This window comes from Stenella coeruleoalba (genome assembly GCF_951394435.1).
Source record: "Stenella coeruleoalba genome assembly, chromosome: 19".
NCBI classification, from domain to species: domain Eukaryota; kingdom Metazoa; phylum Chordata; class Mammalia; order Artiodactyla; family Delphinidae; genus Stenella; species Stenella coeruleoalba.
The window spans coordinates 50,327,986-50,350,988 of NC_137165.1; the positions used below are offsets into that span (position 1 = coordinate 50,327,986).

The 23,003-nt window shown below is 44.8% G+C and overlaps 1 protein-coding gene across 9 annotated transcripts in view; it reads right to left on the bottom strand.

Moving 5' to 3' along the window:
* Positions 1–23,003, bottom strand: part of RNF213 (ring finger protein 213) — a 112,787-nt gene that overhangs the window by 3,376 nt on the left and 86,408 nt on the right. For 8 of the 9 annotated variants that reach the window (XM_079906218.1, XM_079906211.1, XM_079906214.1 and 5 more), the window contains 22 exons: positions 22,844–22,943; positions 19,021–19,132; positions 18,229–18,442; positions 17,792–17,982; positions 16,613–16,735; positions 15,701–15,811; positions 14,829–15,068; positions 14,419–14,500; positions 13,557–13,591; positions 12,121–12,215; positions 9,897–10,056; positions 7,863–8,031; positions 6,521–6,612; positions 6,084–6,335; positions 4,789–4,921; positions 4,363–4,446; positions 3,767–3,947; positions 3,295–3,496; positions 2,094–2,171; positions 972–1,166; positions 447–536; positions 175–353 (listed from right to left, as the gene is read on the bottom strand). In XM_079906218.1, the coding sequence (XP_079762344.1) occupies positions 175–353; positions 447–536; positions 972–1,166; positions 2,094–2,171; positions 3,295–3,496; positions 3,767–3,947; positions 4,363–4,446; positions 4,789–4,921; positions 6,084–6,335; positions 6,521–6,612; positions 7,863–8,031; positions 9,897–10,056; positions 12,121–12,215; positions 13,557–13,591; positions 14,419–14,500; positions 14,829–15,068; positions 15,701–15,811; positions 16,613–16,735; positions 17,792–17,982; positions 18,229–18,442; positions 19,021–19,132; positions 22,844–22,943 (3,118 nt within the window). The remainder of the gene's footprint in view (positions 1–174; positions 354–446; positions 537–971; positions 1,167–2,093; positions 2,172–3,294; positions 3,497–3,766; positions 3,948–4,362; positions 4,447–4,788; positions 4,922–6,083; positions 6,336–6,520; positions 6,613–7,862; positions 8,032–9,896; positions 10,057–12,120; positions 12,216–13,556; positions 13,592–14,418; positions 14,501–14,828; positions 15,069–15,700; positions 15,812–16,612; positions 16,736–17,791; positions 17,983–18,228; positions 18,443–19,020; positions 19,133–22,843; positions 22,944–23,003) is intronic. The other variant, XM_079906217.1, reaches the window with a different exon arrangement.

The window sequence follows — 23,003 nt, forward strand, 5'->3', positions numbered from 1 at the left end:
AAGTCCACTTGTTATAATGAGAATATATGACTTTTTTGCAATTGGTAATGGTACATCAGCAGGAAACCAATTTCTGCAATAACATAAGAATGATTTTCACGTCTGTGGAAGATCTCGGGGGACGTGGCAGAATGTTGTGTGTGTGCCTCGCTCAGCAGGCTTACAAGCCTGTACCTCCACTCAGGGTTGAAATTCTCCGCGGTCTTGGGGTTCTTTAGCTTCAAGACTATCATTTCGTGAAGTTCCAGGAGGAAGGCATCCAGGCCAATCTGATTCAGGAAGGTGTTGAGCAGCTTAGCATTTTCAGGGCTGAGATCAACTTTGTACCTTGGACTGATTTCCCCAAATGGCTCCTGGAATGAAATAAGAACACATGACACACGGAAGCCAGGGAAGGGAGCGTGCAGCTCCTTTCGTCCAGGTGGACAGGAAGAGGCCAGACTCACTTTTCTCAGTCGAAGCAGATGTTCAGACTTGTGGGCAGAGAGGAACTGCCAGAGGGAGATGGTGTGTTTTAACTGGCATCTGTTTAAGGCCTGAAAGAGAACAGAACTCCTGAATAGGAGGTGCTGTTTTCACTTGGCCCTGCACTGATTCCACCTCCCTCACCACAGAGGCACCTCTGCTTCGTCCACTAATTCCCTGCCTCATCTCCAGAACGTCTCTGAAAGCCCTCTCCCCGCTGCAACATCTCGGGATCCACCAGCGGCGTGCAGTTTGCAGGCACGCCTCCGCATATTTGTGGCACTCAGTCTAGATCTTTAAGTTCCAAGCACATCTCCGCCTTTCCCATCAGTGTGTTCTGATTACACTGTGGGCTGGCTCAGGGAGGGGGTGTTCTTGCCTCCCCTCCTTTTCAGGGGCTGCTTAGATCAGTACTCCCTGGGTGGTGGTATCCCAGTAGGAAGTGGGGAGACGATGGAGGGGGACAATGCTGATTTCCTTTGGAGAGAGGCTGACATGAGACCCACCTTTGAAACCTGTGAGGCCTGATCACCCATCCGCAGCATGTCTTGGATATACACATTTAAGTGCATGTTTGGATCCCCCCCAGCTGTGCTCAGAAACCCCAACGTGACTTCTATGGCAGACAGAGCTTCACAGGCATCGCTGTAGGACTGCAGTTGTCCTCTGATGGCACTGATGGCCACGTTGGGGAGGGGGCTCTAGGAAGTCAAAAGCAGGATAGAGTTCATGGTTGGGGCTTCCTGTGCACTGCTACTTGATAAGAGTGCTTACCTTCTTCACTGCTAAGGCCACAAAATGGGACAGACTCTCTAATTTAAATGGCAGTAAGACTTCCCTGGGGGCGCAGTGGTTAAGAATCCACCTGCCAATGCAGGGGACACGGGTTCAATCCCTGGTCTGGGAAGATCCCGCATGCCGTGGAGCAACTAAGCCCGTGCGCCACAACTACTGAGCCTGCGCGCCGCAACTACTGAAGCCTATGTGCTTAGAGCCCGTGCTCCACAACAAGAGAAGCCACTGCAATGAGAAGCCCACGCATCACAATGAAGAGTAGCCCCTGCTCACCGCAACTACAGTAAGCCTACGCGCAGCAACAAAGACCCAAAGCAGCCAAAAAACCCCAAAACCCCCCCCCAAAACAGCAGTAGTTAACACTTGTGCTTGTTAAGTGTCAGCAGTATTTAGGTATGTTACAGAAAGAGAGATGAACTCACTGAATCCTCAAATCAACTTGGTGAAGATATGCATATGGACATATACATACATACAAACCACACACATATACATCACACACCCCCCCCCACACACACATAACACACATAAACCAGAAAAGCAGGAATAAATAAATTCTCTGAACCTTTTGCATCAGCATACACAGTCATGACATCATTGCTAAAAAACTACAAGCACAAGATTTCAATCTGTTTATACTCAACAAGAAAACTTCTGTTGATCTGCTGTCCTGCTTGCCGTCTGGCAAGAGCACTGGGCTCTGAACGTAGGGAGGCCCTGAAACTCTTTGGTGCTCATGGCAAATGCCAGGAGTGAGGGTGGAAGAGTCCTAACATGGATGGAAACACTCTGATAAGACAGAGGCACACGCAAATAAGATTGATCATCATCACCTGTGGCATTTTGTTCTTGATGTCCATGAAGAGATGTTCATAGTTCCAGTCACGTCTGTACACCAGAGTGGGTATTCCCTAAAGTGAGAAAGAAAAAAGTCTTTGGAAATGGAATCCACTGTGGAGGTTTCCATCAAATGACAATATATGCTTGAGCAGAAACTCAAATGTAGTCCCAGGCTATTCAGTGCATCACCAGGCAAAGCAGGCAGCTCCTTGTTGCCACGTGATGTCCGTGTTTAACCCGTACTCTATGGAAACAGTGACATGAGGAACCCAGCCTGGCCTTTGTGGCCAAGCAGATACTGTCACATAGAATACTGTGGCCTGCAGGCCGCCGGGGGAAGTAGGTCCTGAGGACCTCCCAATGGGACACTGAGAACAGACTGAATGAGGGGGCACTCTGCTAACAGGGAGAGCAGAGTGAATTAAAAGCAGCCTTGAGCTCAAACAGTTCACAGTTTAACTGCGGGCAGGGAAGGAGCATAAATATACTGAAGTACCATACCCTTGACTGGACCTGGAAGGAGCAAGTACAGCCCAGGTAAAGAACAGATGGGGAAGTGCAGGGTGCATTCAGGGGAGGGAGAGTGATCCAGTATGTGAGGTTATGGGGTTCAACGTGGGGAACTGGCTGGAGACAGGGTCAGGGCAAGGCCACAGGGCCTTTTGTGCCACATGCGCATCAAGGTTATCCAACAGGGTGGTGGGATGCAGATCTGGATGTAAGAAATGTGGGCTAAAGAGCCTGAAGGCAGGGACCAGTTGGGAGCTACCGTAGCAGTGGAACTTAAGGACAGATGCTTTGAACTAGAGCAGCGGGCTCTGGTGGTGAAACGGGGGTGCCTGATGGCTATGGTGGTGAAATGGGGGCGCCGGATGACAGACTGTGTGTGCAGACTAAAGGAAAAGGGGGAAAACAATGAGGTTTTGGTGGTGCCATTAATTATGGCATAGAAATCCGGACGATGAGTCCATTGAGACCTGCAGACACCCTTGGGGTAATGTGTGGATCCAGATGCATAGACAGCTCCGGAGAGCCGTCAGCCCCAGTGGCAGGGCTGGTCATGGACACTGGGGGTGTGGAAGAAGGGTCCGTTGGTCCCTCCTCACTTTGAAACCACTGTGATCAAAGCCACACTCAGGGCAACTTTTGCAAAACAGACACACCGACCACGTAAATACAGCAGGTCAGCCTTGCCTTAAGGGTTAGCCTGGGCTTGCCCTGCAGGAAGCGGCTGATGATCTGGCGCTGGATCTTCTCCAGGTCAAACTCCTGCAAGGTCTCCCCGCCCTGCTCCACGTGGTACTGGCAGTTGGAGAGAATTAGTGGAATCAAGTCCCGCTCCACTTCGTAGCTGATAACGTGCAGGTCGGCGACCTCGGAGGCATCGACGGAGTAGCTGGGGGACAGACAGATAGAGCTCAGCACTCCAGTCATGGCCTGGTGATATGGAGTCAGCTCCTGTCTGATGTTGCCATGGGCTGTGCAGATGAAGGGACATGCAAATCTGTGACACTTGTGAGGGTGGCCGAAGGGTATCTGTTCGAGAAGGACCTGAAGCCTGGCTCGCTGTCCCCACGCCTGGGGACCCTGCTTCCCTGCTTGTGCCGCCTCAGAAACGACTTCCTGGGCTGAAAGGGCGTCCCCTGCTGCGGGCCTGCACGCTCACCTGTTGTCTTCCTTGGAGAACTTGTCTACTGCGTAGACAATTTCGTTGTGCAAGTTAATCAAGTAGCTGACTAAGGCAGTGGAGCAGAGGCCCCGGCCCTGGCGGCGTGGCAGGATGACTTCAAAGTCAGTGTCCAGATCAAGGTTGCAGCTGCAGTAGTCTTTAGGTAGCTTGATCTCACCTTTAAATGACAGAGGGGCAGTCACCTCCCTGCTGTTTCTTTCACAGCATCAGGACTGGGAGCCCACCACGGTGGGAGTGGGAGCAACGCAGAAGCCACCTCAACAGAACAGAACAGAGCTGGGAACCAGGCGTGCTTTTGCTTCCCATCTCTATTTTATGTGCTGATAAGTTTCAAATGTTCTCAACTCCTTTTTGATACCGTATTTATAGACTCAAGAGGACTGAGGGTTTGCTCTTCCTGGTATGTTATGCACTCATCTCAGACACCCCACCAAGAGTCCTCAGATCCAGCATTAGATGCACACAGCATGGCACTGTGCAGACGTGGAACAAGAAGAGTTAGGCTGGAGAGAAAGGGCCTTCAGAGAGGTGCTCCTATAATGTTTAGTGTTAAAGGGGATTTGACACTTTACCATTGGTCTCCAGCGATCGCCTCAGCTTGTTCCACGTCGACAGAAAGATAGTGATTCTGTTCTGGGATAAATGCTTCAGCCCATCTGTCAAACAAAACACTTGTTAGAACTCCAAGATAACACCTACCCCGTCTAGGTCAAACCAACAGACTTACTTGCTCTTTGACCCCTACCTTCATGCCATCACCAACACGTTCTAAATGCTGTTTAAACTAAAGCTGAGTTTGAGGAACCAGAGAGGGAGGTGTTTGTCTGTTACGGCAAAAGCCTCTAATGTGTCCCAGGGATTCACAGCACCTACTGCCTTATGCTACAAGCTTAGGGTACAGAGCACACGTTAGCCCTGAACTGGAGTCTCCGAGTTGGACTGATCCTTTTGAACCACAACAGGGATCGTCCTGATCCCCTATGAGAGCAGAGACCTACCTGAATAGTGACTGCTAATGAAACTTTTGATGGATCTGTATTCAACTTCTGAAACATTCTGGAATCGTTTCACTAGATTCCTTTGCAGGGCCAGAATCTCAGGCAAGAATTTCACCAGTCTCAGTTCTGCTTCCTAGAGAAGGGAAGACCGCCAAGAACACTTTTTAATGTACTGGGGAAACAGACTTCAAGGCTGGCTCAGGATGTGTATTTGTAGTTTAATCTGGTCAATGTGCCATTTTACATGATGACACATAATGATACTTGAGAATGGGGAACAGGCCACACCATTCTTTCAGCAAGTACCTAGTGACTGCTTACAACGTGTTGGCCAGTGTTCTTCTACCCTCTAGAGGTTGGGGAACAAACCCGTAGGGCCGACACATCAAATGTGTTTGCCAGAAGCTGATGAAAGAAAGCAGCCTCTTGAGGCCATGAGATGGGCTAGGTGTGGAGAGGAGCTGCTGAGACCAAGAAGACCAAGCTTTTAGGCAATGAGGCTTGGCGCTATTCCGGTGTTGTTCTGAAGACCTAGGACCTAAGCTTCTTCAGTTTAATGGACCTGTGCATATCAGTGACAGATCACAGTATTAACACAATGGCCTTCCCACTGGGAATTCATTTTCATTAACTGACCCACAGAAATTTCTGAGTCATCTTACTTCTTCCTAGACTGCATATATTGGTCCATGGAGGGAAATGATTAGAAAAGTCTATTGTAGAGAATAAAAGTTCAAATGGATTAAAGTTAGGAACCGTGTGTAATTCTGGTTCTAAAAGATATGACACACACTTTACTGCTCTCCTCCCCACAATCCCACCACCACCCTCACTCCGAATGGTTCGGGAACAGGGAAGATTCTTTGTTTGTTTGATTTTGGCTGTGCATTCTTAACTCGAGTTATTTTATTCAACAGACACTCATTGGTGACTAACTGCTCCAGGCACTGGGGGCAGGGGTGAAGATGAAAAGACAAAGGAAACATTTTCATTGTATTCTTTCTTGCTGAGTGATTGGGAGACACCCTGCTGGCCCTCAAGTTCTTTACAGATACCTGCTCATTCCAACTCGTGTACATATTTCACCTGTGACTTTATGTTTCAAACAACTCATATAGATTGATGTGTCGAGAGATCTCTGCTCTATCCCTGAGTCTTCTGCCAGAGACATTCTATTCAAAAATCAAAGTAGTCTGATGGCTGTCCCATCCTCAGGACTAATCAGACTAAATGAGAGTGGGGCCTTCACGTCTCCAAGGGACATGTAGGCAGCATTCACGGAGAGGCAGCCTCACCTTCTGTAGGAACTTCCAAAGGACGGGCACTGTTTCTTTGCCATTCTTCTGCTCCACAATGTGCTGGAGGTTCTCAATGGTGATCCTTTTCCTGCAGCTCCACATCTTAGAGCAGTGAACCACGCTATTCTGGGGCAGGTGGGGCAGGAAGGCCACTGGATCACCGTACACGATTTTGGCCACAGGATTGGAGCTGATGCGCTCATCTTGGCTGATCCGAGTGTTCACCGCCAGGAGGGTTTTATCTAGATGCTAGGTAAGGAAGCGACATGGGATCTGGAAATGAGATCTGGAAATGAGATCTAAATCTGGGGCTTAGCCTAGGGCTTCAATAAGGGACACTTTCAGAAGGGGCAACAGATCGAGCACTCAGTAGAGGCCCAGGAAACACGCTCCCATACTTTCCCAAAGTAGCCCTGTAGCTCTGCATCACTTACCTTTAGTTCCGGCAGAATAATAGTCTCAACAAGCTTTTCCCAGCTGTTCCTCTTTTCTCTGGTTGACAATTCTGCGTCAAAATTTAAAGACCCTACAAAGAAAAATGTGTCTGTTACCAAGAAACAAAAGCAGTCTGCATAAACACTAAATAAATGTTAAATTGAAATAATGCTCCTTTTGGGGTTGGGGGCGGGTATATCTTCCTAAATTAATCTCAGCATTTAAAAATGGTTCCTGCTGCTACCACCAACCTCATGATCTTCATGAAGAAACTTAGAACTCTAAAAACTCTAACCCACATAATTATCATCTTAAAACCATTCTGAACAAAATTACTGAAAGGACAGTACTTTAAATCAGAAGCCCACGGGCAAAATAATGGTGGCCAGTGGTAGCACCAGCTGCCTCAGCTGCTGCCACCTGGGCTTGAGAATGGAGGCGGGACCCTGTGGATGCCCGCGTGATGCAGAGTCCTGTGGAAACTGTTGGCATGCTTCCAGAATTTGATCACTTTGTCAGTATGATACTGGGTGAGCTTACCTAGTTTGAAATTGCACTAGAATGAGAGGCTTAAAATAAAATGAAGTTTTGCTAAATGGAAAATATATACTGATGTTGGCTTCTGGCAAAAAAGCTCCTGAAGTGGGAATGGATTTTCTTGTAAAGTAGCAGAACATTTTATTGCTATTGTTATTATTTTAAATAACATTGTCATTACAGTGGTAATTTTAAAAGATTTTTGCAGATAAGCAAAAAGAAAACAAAACTGTTCTTAATTCCACCACTCAGAGATAACCCTCTTACTAACTTGTCTTACAGACCTTTTCTTTCTGTGTGGATTTTAAATTTTAAAATAGAAAAATTAGCTTAGCGAACATAATAGACAGCCTGCTTTTTCATGTAACAAACTATGGACACGGACATATATTAAGTCAGCCCACAACGGCAGTATTTTTTAGGAAAAGCAGATGCTGCCCCCGCAAAACAGGACAGATGTACAAAGAGACCAAGCTCCAAGCGCTTATCAAACATTAGTCTCTCTGATGGTGATGTTTCTTTAACACACATCACCTGTTTGGGATGACAACAATATGTTCCCTATACAGTGGGTAAACTACAACGGAGGCTGACTTTTGAAACTTAAGCCTCCCCAGTACACTGGCATTTAACACTCAGAGCACACTCAGCAGGGGATCAATGGAAAGGCTCTCCCCTCCCCCACTCTCTGGAAGGTGCATGTCTTCCTGCTTCCCCTTCCTCTCGCTCTTGGGTCCGGACGAGTGCGCTGCTTCCTCTGCTGGCCGTGCCCCACGCCCCTCGGCCCCATGCCCGGCTCCTCACTGTGGCCGTGCTCTCTGAGGAGGTGGCTGAGGACAAGATGCACCACGCTGGCGGTCTCATCTGCACTCCTCCCCAGCATCTTCATTAACTGCTCCAGGTCTCTCTGGATATGCTGCAGCAGAAACCCTTTTGGATCCCTCACCGGAGGCTTAATGATGTTCATGAAAGCCTGTGGGGGCAAGGGGACAAAATGTCAAGCCAGATCTTGTTTGTGGAGGAGATGGCAAGTTCAGGAGAGGTCAGGAGGGGTGAAGAACCAGCCCCGAGCCAGAGGAGAGTCTCTAGGAGGGATGTCAGTGTGATTCAAACAGCAGTGGCGAGAGAAGGCTCAGGAGCAGAAATGACTGCAGTCTGAAAACAAGTGCCTTCCATATCCTCAGTGTGAAGTAAAGAATTTTCAAAGCCTGAACTTTTTGCTATCGTGGTTAATTAACTTAGAGGAAATGCAGCCTGCTCTCTTTCTTCCCCAGAGCTGCAGCAAAGACAGGTAAAATCATGGTTATTTTAGCCTCTCCATTCCCAGGTGTGGACCGGAGACATAGAGCCGTTCATTAAAAATTGATTTTACATAATCTGACAAGTAGTTCCCCCTTACCACCATAGACCACAGTGAGAAAAATTAGGATATGTGAATTTTATATTATGTTTTGCATTAGGTGACAATGACGTATTTGAAATCCACAAGAAGTGGCTAGAACTTTTTATTTTTTCAACTATTTTAAATAATTTATTAAACATTTTAAATGTTTATTAAAATTTAAAAGTCAAAGTACAAATTATAAGAATGACAATTAAAAATTCAGACCAAAATAGTTTAAATAATGCTAAATTTTTTATTTCAATTTTGATTTTAATTAAACTTTCTAAAATATTTTCAGGGCTTCCCCAGTGGCGGAGTGGATAAGAATCTACCTGCCAATGCAGGGGACACAGGTTCGAGCCCTGGTCTGGGAAGATCCCATATGCCGCGGAGCAACTAAGCCCGTGCACCACAACTACCGAGCCTGCACTCTAGAGCCCGTGAGCCACAACTAGTGAGCCCACGCACCACAACTACTGAAGTCCACGTGCCTAGAGCCCGTGCTCCGCAACAAGAGAAGCCACCGCAATGAGAAGCCCGCGTACCACAACGGAGAGTAGCCCCCACTCGCCGCAACTAGAGAAAGCCCTTGTGCAGCGACGAAGACCCAACACAGCCAAAAATAAATAAATAAATAAAAATTTAAAAATAAATAAATAAAAAATAAAGTATTTTCATATTAAGTGTTTTAATTCTAATGTTTGATATCCATCTAATTGTCAAAGTAAAGAATTGGTATCATACACAGTTAGCTTGAGGTCATATTAATATCACCCTGCTGGTTATCTTTTACAATTATTTCCTTTTTTAAACTTTCAACAAGTTACTTTTAGAATAAACCTTATGCCTTCTATGCAAAAAAAAAAGAATTCATACCAGGCTTCAACATGTTTCATCTGGACCTACATGCACTAATAAATGTAAGCTAATAAGACTTGTTTTATATTGTAAAGCATTCCTTGTGTGTTACTATTGCCAATAATATTCTAATGAATGAGAACACCTAGAACCACAGATTGGACCTTCAAAGAGGAGTAAGAAAACAGTTACTTATTTCTACCAAGTATCCTAGCTAAGGATACTTAGTTATCAGAGAAGCAGTACATTCATACTCTCTGAAAGGAAGGAGTGGACCAATTCATTAATCTCTTTTCCCTCACCCAAGCACTCTGCCACTCAGATCTTCCCCATACTTCCTAAATAGTTTCTGCCTCTGATGTCAGTAAGGGCACAACACACAAACCTCACAGCATTCAAACCTAGGAAGTAGTCTTGTGTTTCAAGGGGCAAAATCAGAGAACTCTGGAGCGGGAAAGGGGTTAGTCACAATGAAACCAAGCAGGACCCTGCAGGGCCTTCCCAAGAACTGGCTAGGACTTTTTAGACAAAAGGATTCACCGTGAAAAAAATTACTGTAGAAACTAAACACATGGTTGGGCAGTACAATGCTCTACCTGGGGACTTTGGGTGGCTCCCCAAAGCATAGCCAAATGAGTGAGTAGCCGGATGAGAAGGAAGACCACTGGGGACAGCTCTCGGTCAGATACCATGGCCTCGCCTCTCAGTGGTGGGTTTCCCAGCACGTGGCCAGTCTGAGTTCTGTCCATCTTGTTTCTGGAAAGGACAAGAGAAGACAGGGTGAAGGCTGAAGATCACCATTTCTTCTCAGCTCTGGGGGCACACTTCCCATTCTTAGAACCTGGAGACCAGGTTCAGAGTTTTGAAGAAAACAATGTTAAATTACATATTCTACTAAGCCTAGACTACTTTCCTATATTAGAAGATTTTTTTTTTCTGCGGGGGGCCACACCATGCAGCATGTGGAACTTCCCTGACAAGGGATTGAACCCATGCCCCCTGCAGTGGAAACATGGCATCTTAACCACTGGAACACCAGAGAAGTCCTAGACCACTGTCCTAAGAGTCTTCTTCTTTATAGACTGACCTTTCTGGCTGACTAAAAGCCCACAACAGTGTAAAGTGGCTGTTTGTGAAACTAGTGGTTGCCAGTGGGGAGAGGGAAGGGAGGAGGGGCAGTATAATGGTAGGGCGTCAAGAGGTACAAACTATTATGTATGAAATAAGCTACAAGGATATATTGTACAATACAGAGAAGATAGCCAATATTTTATAATAACTATAAATGGAGTATAACCTTTAAAATTGTGAATCACTAGATTGTACACCTATAACTTATATAATATTGTACATCAACTATACTTCAATTAAAAAATAATAATAACTTTGAAGAACTTCCCTCGTGGTGCAGTGGTTAAGAATCCGCCTGCCAATGCAGGGTACACGGGTTCAATCCCTGGTCTGGGAAGATCCCACATGCCACGGAGCAACTAAGCCTGTGCGTCACAAATACTGAGCCCGCGCATCACAACTACTGAAGCCCGCGCACCTGGAGCCCGTGCTCCACAACAAGAGAAGCCACCGCAATGAGAAGCCCGCACACCGCAATGAAGAGTAGCCCCCGCAAGGGGGCTTCCCTGGTGGCGCAGTGGTTGAGAGTCCGCCTGCCGATGCAGGGGACACGGGTTCGTGCCCTGGTCCGGGAGGATCCCACATGCCGCGGAGCGGCTGTGCCCTTGTGCCGTGGCCGCTGAGCCTGCGCGTCCGGAGCCTGTGCTCCGCAACGGGAGAGGCCACAACAGTGAGAGGCCCGCGTCCCGCAAAAAAAAAAAAAAAAAAAAAAAAGAGTAGCCCCCGCTCGCCACAATTAGAGAAAGTCCGCGTGCAGCAACGAAGACCCAACACAGCCAAAAAAAAAAAAAAAAAAAAGTTTTGAAAGCATAAAAAAATGGCTGTTTGTGCTAGTCCTGGGGCCATGTGTCAGGATGGAGGTCTGGACCCGCTTCTTCCACTGAATCATTGTGGGGGATCGGGGGAGCAGGCGGGCAAAGGACAGTAAGAGTTTGGAACGGCTGACATTACCATGGGAATATGTACACACTGTTCTCCTTTTCCCAAATCAAAAACTGGGATCCAAGGTCTGGCAAAGGATTTGGCATCACACCCAGATGGGAGGTATAGTGTGATGGGTACATTCAGTTGCAAAGCTACTGAAGATTCTAAGACATTCTGATAGTTTATGGAGATAACAGATTAGCATATTTTAAACTGCAACAGCACTAAAAGAGCTAGAATATATGATGAACGTAGAGAGGTCACACCTCCTATTAAGGGAGCATGTATAACCATACTCATCTCATGAGCAAGTGTGGGATTATGAGATCAGATTTTTAGCTGGATTCTGAAGTATTTGATAAGATTGACTATGTCTCCTCTATTTTTCTGGGAAAAAAAAGAGTAAGCTAAGAGAGTTTATAAGTGACAGACTTAAATGTGCCTCTGAAATTGGTCACCTGTTTATGTCAAGCAATTTCTACAGGGGTTGTGCCCAAGATTCAGATGGAAGACATCTGAATTAACAAGTATTAATAAGTATTAACGCGTGGTCTGCTTTGCATTAAGAGCCCAGTTAGCCAATAACAGATCAAATGCCTCACTACTGAATGACCACAGGGACCTTGGCGTTGATATCAACAAGACCCAGGTCCAAATGTACAATAGTAATTGATACTATATTTAGTATTGATTTATCAGCTGGAACAGAAACAGTCCCAAAGCCCATGGTTTGACTACTTAGAAAGGAGATAAAATCTTACATACTCGATAACATGAAATCCATCCTTTGGTTTGTGATTAATCCCTCCAACTGGAACACCACAGTCAATACAAAAGCTCTGTTCCATCGGCAAGCCACACTAGGATAAACACAAATGAGACCCCGGCTCAGTTTGGACAAATGCCATCGTGCAAATGAGCACATACTTACCACAGGAGGTAGCGGACGCCACTACGATTGCTTCCTTTAGCATATGTGTGTGTCAGGTGGGGCTACAGGAGCCCTGGGAGACAGGGCAGGCACTCCATGCCAACTATGTTGTATGTGGGCAAATACAGACTTTTAAAAAATAGAGACAATTTAAGTTTTATTCCTAAATAGTCACTTTATAGACAAATATATAAAACTCAATCCTCCTTTCTCATATTCATCACTGTTTTCCATTCATTCCCCCACCTATCACACTGGCCTTACTGCTTCACTATCTAACACCAGGAATACTATAGCAGCTTCCAAACTGATTTCCCTAACGCCATTTGGACTTTTTTATTTAAAAAAAATGTAACCATATGATTCACTACTTCCAAAGGCTCATTTTTCAAAATCAGATTGTGCGCTACTACATACACTGAATAACAGTCTATCACAAACCAAACCAGTCTCAGGTTCCCAGACCACAGAATTTCAGGAGCAGTTTCAGGAAGAATCTATTTTAATCCTGTTTCACAGACAAGTAAGTGAGAAGCTCAGAAAGATAAAGTAAAATGCATATATCAGGTTTATCCTCCAGGTCGCTTATTTATTTATTAAATAACATTTGTCTGTTTCAATTCAATAGCCTGTTCTGAGCAAGGATGGATGACACTATGAAGGGCCCTGGTTGATGCTTTGGGATTCAGAGATGAACAATACACAGATCTTCCCCCAACGGGCTTACAAGATGTGTGTCTCATTTTCCTATCCTTTGGTATCTAGACCCTATCTCCTCCCTGGGACAGTAATCCAGCCTACGGTCTAGTCAACACTTTGTTGTCACATAAAGACCCGTGTCACTGATCTTGTGATGCAGTGGCCAGGAAGGATGGCCAGCAGTGGTTCCTGTCCTGTAGTTTTGTCTTTCAAGGGACACTTGGCAATGTATGGAGGCAGTTTTGTTTGTCACACTGTGTGAGATGGGATACTACTGCCATCTGGTGAGTTGAAGCCAGGAATGCTCCTAAACCTCCAACAATGCCCAGGCCAGCCCCACAATAAGGCGTTACGTCCACAGGGCTGAGACTGAGAAACCCTGGCTGGAAAACCTTAGTACCATTTGGATGTTTAGTCGTAATACCTAGAATAGCCGGCAAAATGAGTCTATGTTCTCCCAAAAGGTCCAGACCCTCATTATCCATCCTCCTCCTCCACAGCTCCCCTCCTCAGACCTGGAGGAACACACATTTTGAACCCCCCAAACCCCACCCTGAATACCAAGACTCACCTCGCCTACAGAGCACGCGTGACCATTGGGACATGCTGTTAAAAGAACAAGACACATGTTGGCTGATGAGGTTTCACCTAATGACCCACGGTTAAAAGGGAAAGCTAACTCCCTCCTCTCTGGTCTAACCAAAGGCTGACGTGGACCTGATTTCCCAAGCACATTACCAGAAATCTTGAACTTTGCTAGATATTAGAACTCATTAGATATTTGACACATACCAGGGGCTCAACCGGTATCACTGAAAAATAATGTCTGTGTTTAATTTCACAAAGCAAAGAGAAACTAGATTACAGGTTCATACCAGGGTTTACTTTTGGAGGCAGGGTGGATAGTATTTTATACCCTCCTATTCACTCTCTTTGATTTTTTCCTTTTGCTATGAGCAGGTTTTATAACAACTTTTAAAACTAGTTTTAAAAGATCATCTACTCAAGGCAACAGCAAAATTTACATAAAGTCATGGGTTATATTATTTTCTCCTTCAGTTCTATATTTCTAAAAGAACTATCTTTGGGTCAAAAACGTGGCTGTATTGTGAACTGGCCCTTGACTGAGCCTCTCATGTGGTTCCCAGCACCCCCTTCTCCCCAAAGGGCATATTCCAGGGAACAGAAGTACACCCTAAAAGACCCTCTCCCTGTGACTAAGAAAAAAATAATCTGGCTCATCCACAGTCAGCAGGGTACCAGTTCCTGCAAGCTGTTCATGTTCTGCAAAGGCAACCACGGCAGAAGGAGGTAGGCGCATAAGGACCTTCAGGGACAAACCCGTGGACCCCAATTCTATAACAATGTCTCATGTGGTTTTAGGATGCTCTTCAAAGCTCAGGAGTGGGATTCCACCTCAGGCCAACACTTACTGTACCAGTGGACTCCTTCCAGACCCTTCCACTTCCTAGCTTGAGCAAGCAAGTCTTCAGGCATCGTTGGAAGAAAGGCATTCTGAAAAGTCAAAAGAGCAGGGCTGGCTTTAGCTAAGTGAGCATATCGATGGGCTGTCACTGATCAGCAAGAGGTCTCAAGTAAGAATGTGACCTTGATTTTCTTTCTTCTTGACCTAAAAAACTCTCTATGAAGAACACAGAACAGCTCCCTGTGAGATAACAAAGGGCAAGGCAAGTTTTTCACCATCATTGTGGACTAAAGGGTCAAGTGAGACAGAGGCAGATGGAGAATCTAGAAGATAAACAGGTTCAACAGTTTCTGAGGTACCGGCTGGGTCTCTAAAGTTTTTCCTGTGAACGCAGATGCAATCATATCCCAATCTTACCGCCATGAGTTCTGGGGAGAAGGCCAAATTCTTCAGGGGTTCCAAGACTTTGCTTTGTCCACAGAGAAGGATGGTTGCAACATGAATAGCCATTTCTATTACTGTCCCTTCAAGGCTGTTGTCCCCAGGACCCGTCCTCAGCAGGGGTAGTTCATTGTTCACAAGGGATATTGCAAAACGTCTCATATCAGGAGACAAGGTCTTTCTTTCCTCAATGAATTTCTTCATAGCCTCACATTGCTGACAGGAAAGAAATGAAAATACAACAAAGCAGAGTATCATGTGAATAGTGAGAGAAAACCAAAGGTTTGCTCTTATGTCACTCATACATTTTTGATTGCAAATACCTATCAGATATCAAGGTTAAGGGGAATTCCCTGGTGGTCCAGTGGTTAGAACTTCATGCTTTCACTGCTGAGGGCGCAGGTTCAATCCCTGATTGGGGAACTAAGATCCCCGCAAGGTGAGTGGGGCAGCCAAAAATAAATAAATAAATAGATAAAGTTTTTTGCATTAAAATAACTTTGACTTTTTAAAAAAAAATCAATGTTAGAATGGCTAAATGGTTGCTGTTTGAAGGGAAATTATCTGGAGAAGAGAATTCTCCTCTACAAACACAGAAACCACATACCCAAGCACTAGTTTTCATAATTTTGGAAAACATTATCTTATGTTCTTGACTGTGTTTTAACTGTTACTCTAAAAGCTTTGGATGAAACAGAAAGTAATTGCTCCACATAAGAAGGCTGGAAACCCCAATCCTAGAATTTTAAAAACTGGGGGCATAACTGGTCTTTGTAACTTTTACCTCTATTCAAAAAGTCCATCCAAATTATGAGACTATGAACACAGCCCTGAAGGCTGATACTCACCTGTGGCTTAGGATGGAGGTTTGCACTGTGCGATCTGTACAAAGTCGTGACCTCTCTAAAAAGTGCTAACATTAGGTGGGCAGCCTGCTGAGTTGTGGGGCTCCTGCAGGCCTGAAAAAGCAAGGATATCAAGTGAGACTTTAAAAAATCTAGCTCAGGGCCAGAATCCCATGTGATTCGTATATGAATATGAAATGAGATCAGCCCTTAAGCCTTGGAGAGGTTGAGGGAGCCTTTCCCAAGACCCTGGGCGCCTGGGACCCTGCACCTCAAGGACCATCTTCTGGAAAAACAACTGTTCATAAACATTCTCATATTAAACTCAATGCATATTTATCAGATAGCTTACAACAGAAGTAACAGAGATCACCACCTCTTCTCTTTCTGACTACTTCACTGGTCCTAGAAACTTTTCCTGAGCAGAGATAAGATACTTATTTCCTCTTTTCCCAGCAAAATGCCAGGGTAAACAAGGACTCAAAAAGGAAACATGACCAGAACAATTGAAAGATTAGATTCTAAAAACCCTGTATCTATTAAAATAAACACATGCATACGCCTCTATGGGAATTATGAGGCTACACAGACACAGGTTTTGCTTCCTGTGCCATCACTTGTCAGAGCAGAAGAATCTTGGAGGAAGTGACTTTTTAGCAGGGTCTCAAAGAAAGTAATGGACATAAATGAATCAGAAAGGAGGTGCCAGTGGCCTCGTGCAAACCCACCACCCCAAATCAACCACTGATGCTCCCCTGTTTGCCAGGCGAGCCCGTGAGGCCGTGAGCATAAGACTTCTGATGCAGCATGTCACCCTGTGGGGCCTCTTTCGCTGCATCATTTGACACCAACAAGACAAGACTTAGGCTCTGAGGGGCCACTGTGTACGCAGAGCAGTCTCCCAGTCCAACATACCTCCAGAGCAGTCTCAATGGCCAGGGGCTCGCACTCCAGAATGGCTTTGCCCAGTGCATCGCGGAGAGCCTTGTAGCTGTCCCCATGCACCAGATACTGATCCATCTGGCCTGTATGATCCTTCTGCAACCCCAGGAACACAGGGGTTAATCATGGTGGGGACAGTGTGAGGAATGCTTAGGAAAGAAGCTTCTTGATAGGTAAAGGGACCAGGCAATCATAAGAGGTTTAAAGGCAGCTGAACCCAGTTTCCGGGTCCAGACTGAGGCATGACATCCCACTGCTGTTTGGGAAGCACCTCCTCAATAGATGAAGAGCAAGGAGTGGGTGAAAATCTGGGGGAGGTGATCTTGTGGCTGCTTTCCTTCTGCACTCAGAGTAGAGCACCAAAGGACTTCAATACGTTAGCCCTAAGCTCCAGTTGGGAGCAAACAAAAAGCCAGGATCTTTAGTGCCATTTTTGTAACTCCAGGACAGTAAAAATGCATTCATTTCTGAGCACTAGGAAAGGACCACTGAGCAGCCCTGAAGCCAAAATGGCTGCAACTCTGTCATCCTTAGTCCTTTCCTATCTCACCTGCCAAGGATAAAAAGGGCTTATTCTGAAAGCTGAAGGATTTTTTTAAAAAATATTTATTTATTTATCTGGTTGTGACGGGTCTTAGCTGTGGCATGCAGATTCTTAGTTGCGGCATGCAGACTCTCAGTTGCGGCATGCATGTAGGATCTAGTTCCCTGACTAGGGATCGAATCCGGGCCCCCTGCATTGGGAGCATGGAGTCCTCACCACTGCATCACCAGGGAAATCCCTGGCTGAATGACTTTCAATCTGCTAAAAGCCAAAGCCACAGAATCATTCTTTTGCTTTCCCTGTGTCAAACTCTATCAGAAGTGGTATCTACATATGCTGTGCAGGTAGGTGACAAACACATCACACATACACACGCACGCACACACATATCTTTCCCCTAGGCAGGCAGTCTAAATGTGATCACGAGCTGGGTCAATCAACTGAAGCACAGAGACAGAGGAGAAGACCAGAACAGATGCACGCATTTTCCGTGATGGGTGTGGGAGAAGGTCAGGGAGGAATGGAGAAGCAGCAGCCCCGCTCCTGGGGTTGGGGGGCGGGCAGCGGAGCTGAGACAGCACAGGGGCTGCTGGGAACACCCTTCTTACCTGCTGTGCAATGACTCCCCTGGGAAACACCCAGTGGGCCGGATGGCCCTGTCTGGAGAGGCTCTGCACAAACTCCATCCCCTGCTGGCTAGTGAGCTTCCTCACCAGGTATACTCGGTACCAGTCATTCTGGACCCGGGCACAGAAGTGCTCCACCTGCCGCAGGTAGCGACGCTTCTCCTCCGCCATCTCTGCAGAGCCAACGAGAAAGGCTGAGTGACGGCTGAGGGTACTTGTTAGTTAACTGTCTGGAACAGAGGCTAGTAAGAGCTCTGGGGCCTCCCCTTTAGGAATTCACAGTGAAAGAACTAATCTAGAGGAAAGGGGACATGGTACAGACCAGTATTACTCCAAGAACCAGCTTCCCACACTTCCTGAATTTCTAGATCATGGGGGCTCCCGGCCTGTGGTCAAGAAAGTTTGGGAAGAAGACCTGCCTGAGCCGTCCTGAAGCTCAGAGAGGATCTCAGAAGCCTTGTCAAGACAGAGGCGGATGCGGGCCATCTCCTGCAGGTACTCCACCGAGGCCTCGCCAGTGGGCTCTTGGCTGCATCCCAGTGGTCGGTACGTCTTAAGGAACTGGCCTTCCTCTCTTAGGTATTTCGATTCATCCCTCATGAAGAAAGTATTATTCTTCTCATGTATTGAATCCTAGGGAACATAGAACCAGAAAGAAAGGATATTATTCTTTTTTATTTGCGAGTCTCCCACCTTCGAAATTTCCACAGTCTGGTCGTGGAGAATGCAGGAAGGATAAAGAATAGTGTTGTGGGTTTGAGTGTACATTTTTTGAATCATGGAAAACTAATATCCCTTTTTATTTTAGGGGCAAGAAGGAGGGGAAAAAGAAAAGCTATGATGAAAGATTTTATTATCTAATATTATTTTTTCATATGCATTGTAAGATTTTTGGAAGTAACAAAAATATGAAGAGAATAAAAATTAAAAGTATTCACAATCTCACCACCTGGAGACAACTCTGGTGGCATATTCTTCTATGCTTCTTTTTTCCCCCTCATGCACGTGCTCATAAATGCCAATATATACAACTGCTGAGGGCAGAAGCAACGTTTTTGAAACTTTTTTCCCCCTGCATGGAGCAGAGCATCTGTTAATGTTACCACCTAATTTATATTCTGTAAATTTTCAGAAAAACACTATTCCATCACATAAACCACATGGTTTGGAGAGTTTGAAAAAGAAATGCAGGGAGGTGATAATCAGCTTACCTCCAGGCAGCTGCTAAAGAGCACATACAATTCAGCTTTATCTTCAGCCAGGAACGGTTTCTTTTCCAACTGGGACAAATAAGCCTGAATATAATCCTTCACGTCACGGAAGCTTTGGAAGGAGAAATATTATACCTGGTTAGTTCAGGTCTGGAAACTCATTTTGCCAAAAAAGAAAGAAAAAAGGTATGTATGTATGTATCTATTTGCCTGTTACCCATCCCCCCGCCCTGTATAATTATATATATATATATACACATACATACATGTGTATGTATAGTTTGTAACACGATTTTATGAAAAATATTCTAGCACCAACTTGGAGGAATATAAAATTCCCTATTTTAGACTAGCTGTTCTCAAACTTTTTGGCTCCAAGACTCCTTTACAGACTTAAAAATTATTGAGAACCCCAGAGAGCTTTTGTTTCTGTGGATTACATCTACTGATATTTACAGTATTCGAAATTAAAACTGAAAAAAATTGAAAATATTTATCAATTCATTAAAAATAACCATACGAAACTCATTACATAGTAACATAAATAATATTTTTAAAAAGTTTTTCCAAAACAAAAATTCATTAGTAAGAAGAGGGGTACTGTTTTTCATTCCTGCAAATCTCTTTAACACCTGGCTTAACAGAAGTTCACTAGATTCTCAAATCTGCTTCTGCTTCTAATTGGTTGCACTATATTGAGTTATATGAGGAAAAATCTGGTCTCACACATTATGTAGCTGGAAAAGGGAGAAATATTTTAGTAGCCTTTTCAGGTAACTGTGAATATTCTCCTTTGACACTACACCAAAACTTGATAAATGATAATTTCTAAAGGTTAGTTGCAATGTGCAATCTGAAACCCTATCAATGCACGTTTCATAGTCAATTACATTAAAATCAAATGGTCTGCCTTGCACTTCAAATGGATTTCTTTTTGATCAATGCAAAATTCTCTGACATCAAGCATCAGTCACTTCAAAAATACCGGTCCACTGAGCTGTGCAGATCTGGCAAATGTTGACACATTTTAATTTTATGATATATTTTAAAAAACCTCACATTCATTATCATCAAAAGGTCTGTAAGTATTAGAAAGCTGATAGGCTCCCGGTGGAGGATACAGGTTTTCCAAATTTTTATTTTAATTTTTAAAAAATGTATTTTTTTTTTGGCCACACTGCATGGCTTGCAGGATCTTAGTTCCCCAACCAGGGATTGAACCCAGGCCCTTGGCAATGAAAGCGTGGAGCCCTAACCACTGGGCAACCAGGGAATTCCCACCAAAATTTTAATATTTGCTTAAAAGCTTGAATTTTATCATTAGCAACAAAACCATCAGTTCTCTTCCTTGATGTGACAGGCTCACATCCCTTGGTTTCAAGAAAACACCTGCCAAATGCCCAAGTCTGAATAAGTGTTGTTTGTCAGTCATTCTTTCAAGTACAAGTGGTATTCCACAAAAAAAGCAGCCAAGTTAGCATGTAACTCAAAAACCGCATGAGTGATTTTCCTTGAGATAATCCTGTACCTTGGTGTGCAGCCGGAGTGCTTTGTGTGTATCTCTCATTTCAACAGAATATTAAAAAGTCATATCCTCGAAGGTGGAGATTTAGTAAAATTAAGAATTTTTATAGCTTCGTCAAGGACATTAAGTGAAATTGGCATTTTAAAAAACTATACGTGGTTGGTGGTGATGGAAACAATGGCCAATACCAGGGTTTTCCTCATGCTAAGATGCTACCATATTCACCCTTCATTACTTTAGTAACATCAGTGCAAATATCAACATGTTGAAAAAGCCAGATAATATCTTAGTGTTATTTGCAGTCTCATCAGTGTTGTCCCCCACACAGGTCTGCCTAAAGAATGGATGCCTACATTTCCACAAAGTATGTCTAAGTCTGGTCTGAGTGATTTTTTTTTCTTTTTGGCCGTGTTGGGTCTTCATTGCTGCACACGGGCTTTCTCCAGTTGCGGTGAGCAGGCTTCTCATTGCAGGGGCTTCTCTTGTTGCGGAGCACGGGCTCTAGGTGCGTGGGCTCAGTAGTTGTGGCTCGCAGGCTCTAGAGCCCAGGCTCAGTAGTTATTGCACACGGGCTTAGTTGCTCCGTGGCATGTGGGATCTTCCCTGACCAGGGGTCGAACCCATGCCCCCTGCACTGGCAGGCGGATTCTTAACCACTGCACCACCAGGGAAGCCCCTGACTGATTCTTAATACATGAAAATACTCGAATCACAAAAGCAACGACACAAGTATTTCTCAACCCAGGGAATGACAATGCAGATTTTTAAATTGTGTTTTATGTCTCAAGATTTTTATTTCAAAATCAGTTCTGTAAACTTTACTCTCTAAATATTTCAAAACAAAGTGTTTACCTTTAAGCATTGTTTGTACTCATGTTAATGTGTCTACACTATATGTCAAGAGGTATGCATGTTGATGATACTGTTCCCTTTCTCTAAGCAAAGAGATTCAAATGAATACAGATTTCACACATTTACCAAAATTAATAAAAATCACAGAATATCAAAAGAGGCTCTTCTCACATCTCAAGTCAACTCTTTCCATGTATGCCTTAAAAGCCATTTTCAGGTACAGTAAGATACTAGTTCTGTAAGAAAATGTATTTTAAGAGTATTTTATTTGAAAATCCTCCAGGAATCCTGTTTGAAAAAACTATTTCACAAATAATGGGGGGAAAAAATAGAAGCAAAATAAAATGCCCGTGGACAAGGCTGCAGCAGATCCATGCTTAAATGTAAATCTAATCTCCATCCTGAGTCACCTTTCAGACATTTAAGTTAGAAACAGTTGTTTCTATTGGAACTTTTCTTACAGCATCTTGATTTTGCCATCACCTCAAGGTGTACTCTATCAAGTCAGAACACAGGCTAGGGATACTGAGTATCTTCCAAAAGAACCTCTAAATACAGATCAGCTTTCTTTCTCTCTCTCTCTCTTTCTTTCTTTCATTTTTGGCTGTGTTGGGTCTCTGTTGCTGTGCATGGGCTTTCTCTAGTTGTGGCAAGCAGGGGCTACTCTTTGTTGCGGTGCGCAGGCTTCTCATTGCAGTGGCTTCTTTTGTTGTGGAGCACGGGCTCTAGGCACACGGGCTTCAGTAGTTGTGGCACGTGGGCTCAGTGGTTGTGGCTCGCGGGCTCTAGAGCACAGGCTCAAGTAGTTGTGGTGCACGGGCTTAGCTGCTCTGCAGCATGTGGGATCTTCCCGGACCAGGGCTTGAACCCGTGTCCCCTGCATTGGCAGGTGGACTCTTAACCACTGTGCCACCAGGGAAGCCCCCTACAGATCAGCTTCCTAAGAATTTTCTAAAATAGCATAATTTGACAAGACCATTGAGCTGAAGCACCATATGGACTTCTCTGTCCATTTATAGAATCAGAGAAACTTAAGAGCTGAAGCAAAACTTAGACAACATCAAGGGCAAGCAGGGTGAGGGGAGAGTCTAACTTATCATCCAAAAGACCACAAAACTTTGTAGCTGTGGAATTGAGATGAGAACCGCAGATTCTTGACTCCCGACTTCCCGCACGTGTTACAACACCTTGCACCCTTCCCCCAAATCTGTCTTCTTCCTAACCATGTGCTTGTAGGCATGCTGAACTCATAGCCAGTATGTGAATATGTCAAGGACACAACCCATACAGATAAAGGAACAAGGGGGTCTCTTGCTGAAAAAGCTTCCCCAAATCATGAACTAGCTACAGGTTCTGCAAAGAATGCTTGGCAGCAAAGAAAAAGCCACGAGGAGAATAAAAAGTCAAGGCGTGCTAGAGGCAACTCCACGTTCGTGGTGCTCTCACCTGTACTTCAAAAGCAGTTTCAGTACCACTGAGCGGATGACAGGGGTCTTATCCACAACGTCATCAAAAGGAGAAAGAGATTTTGTGTGTTCACGGCGTCCTTAAACCAGAAGGAGAAAGGTAGATCATCGTTCACATCAGACATAAAGAGTGAGATGAA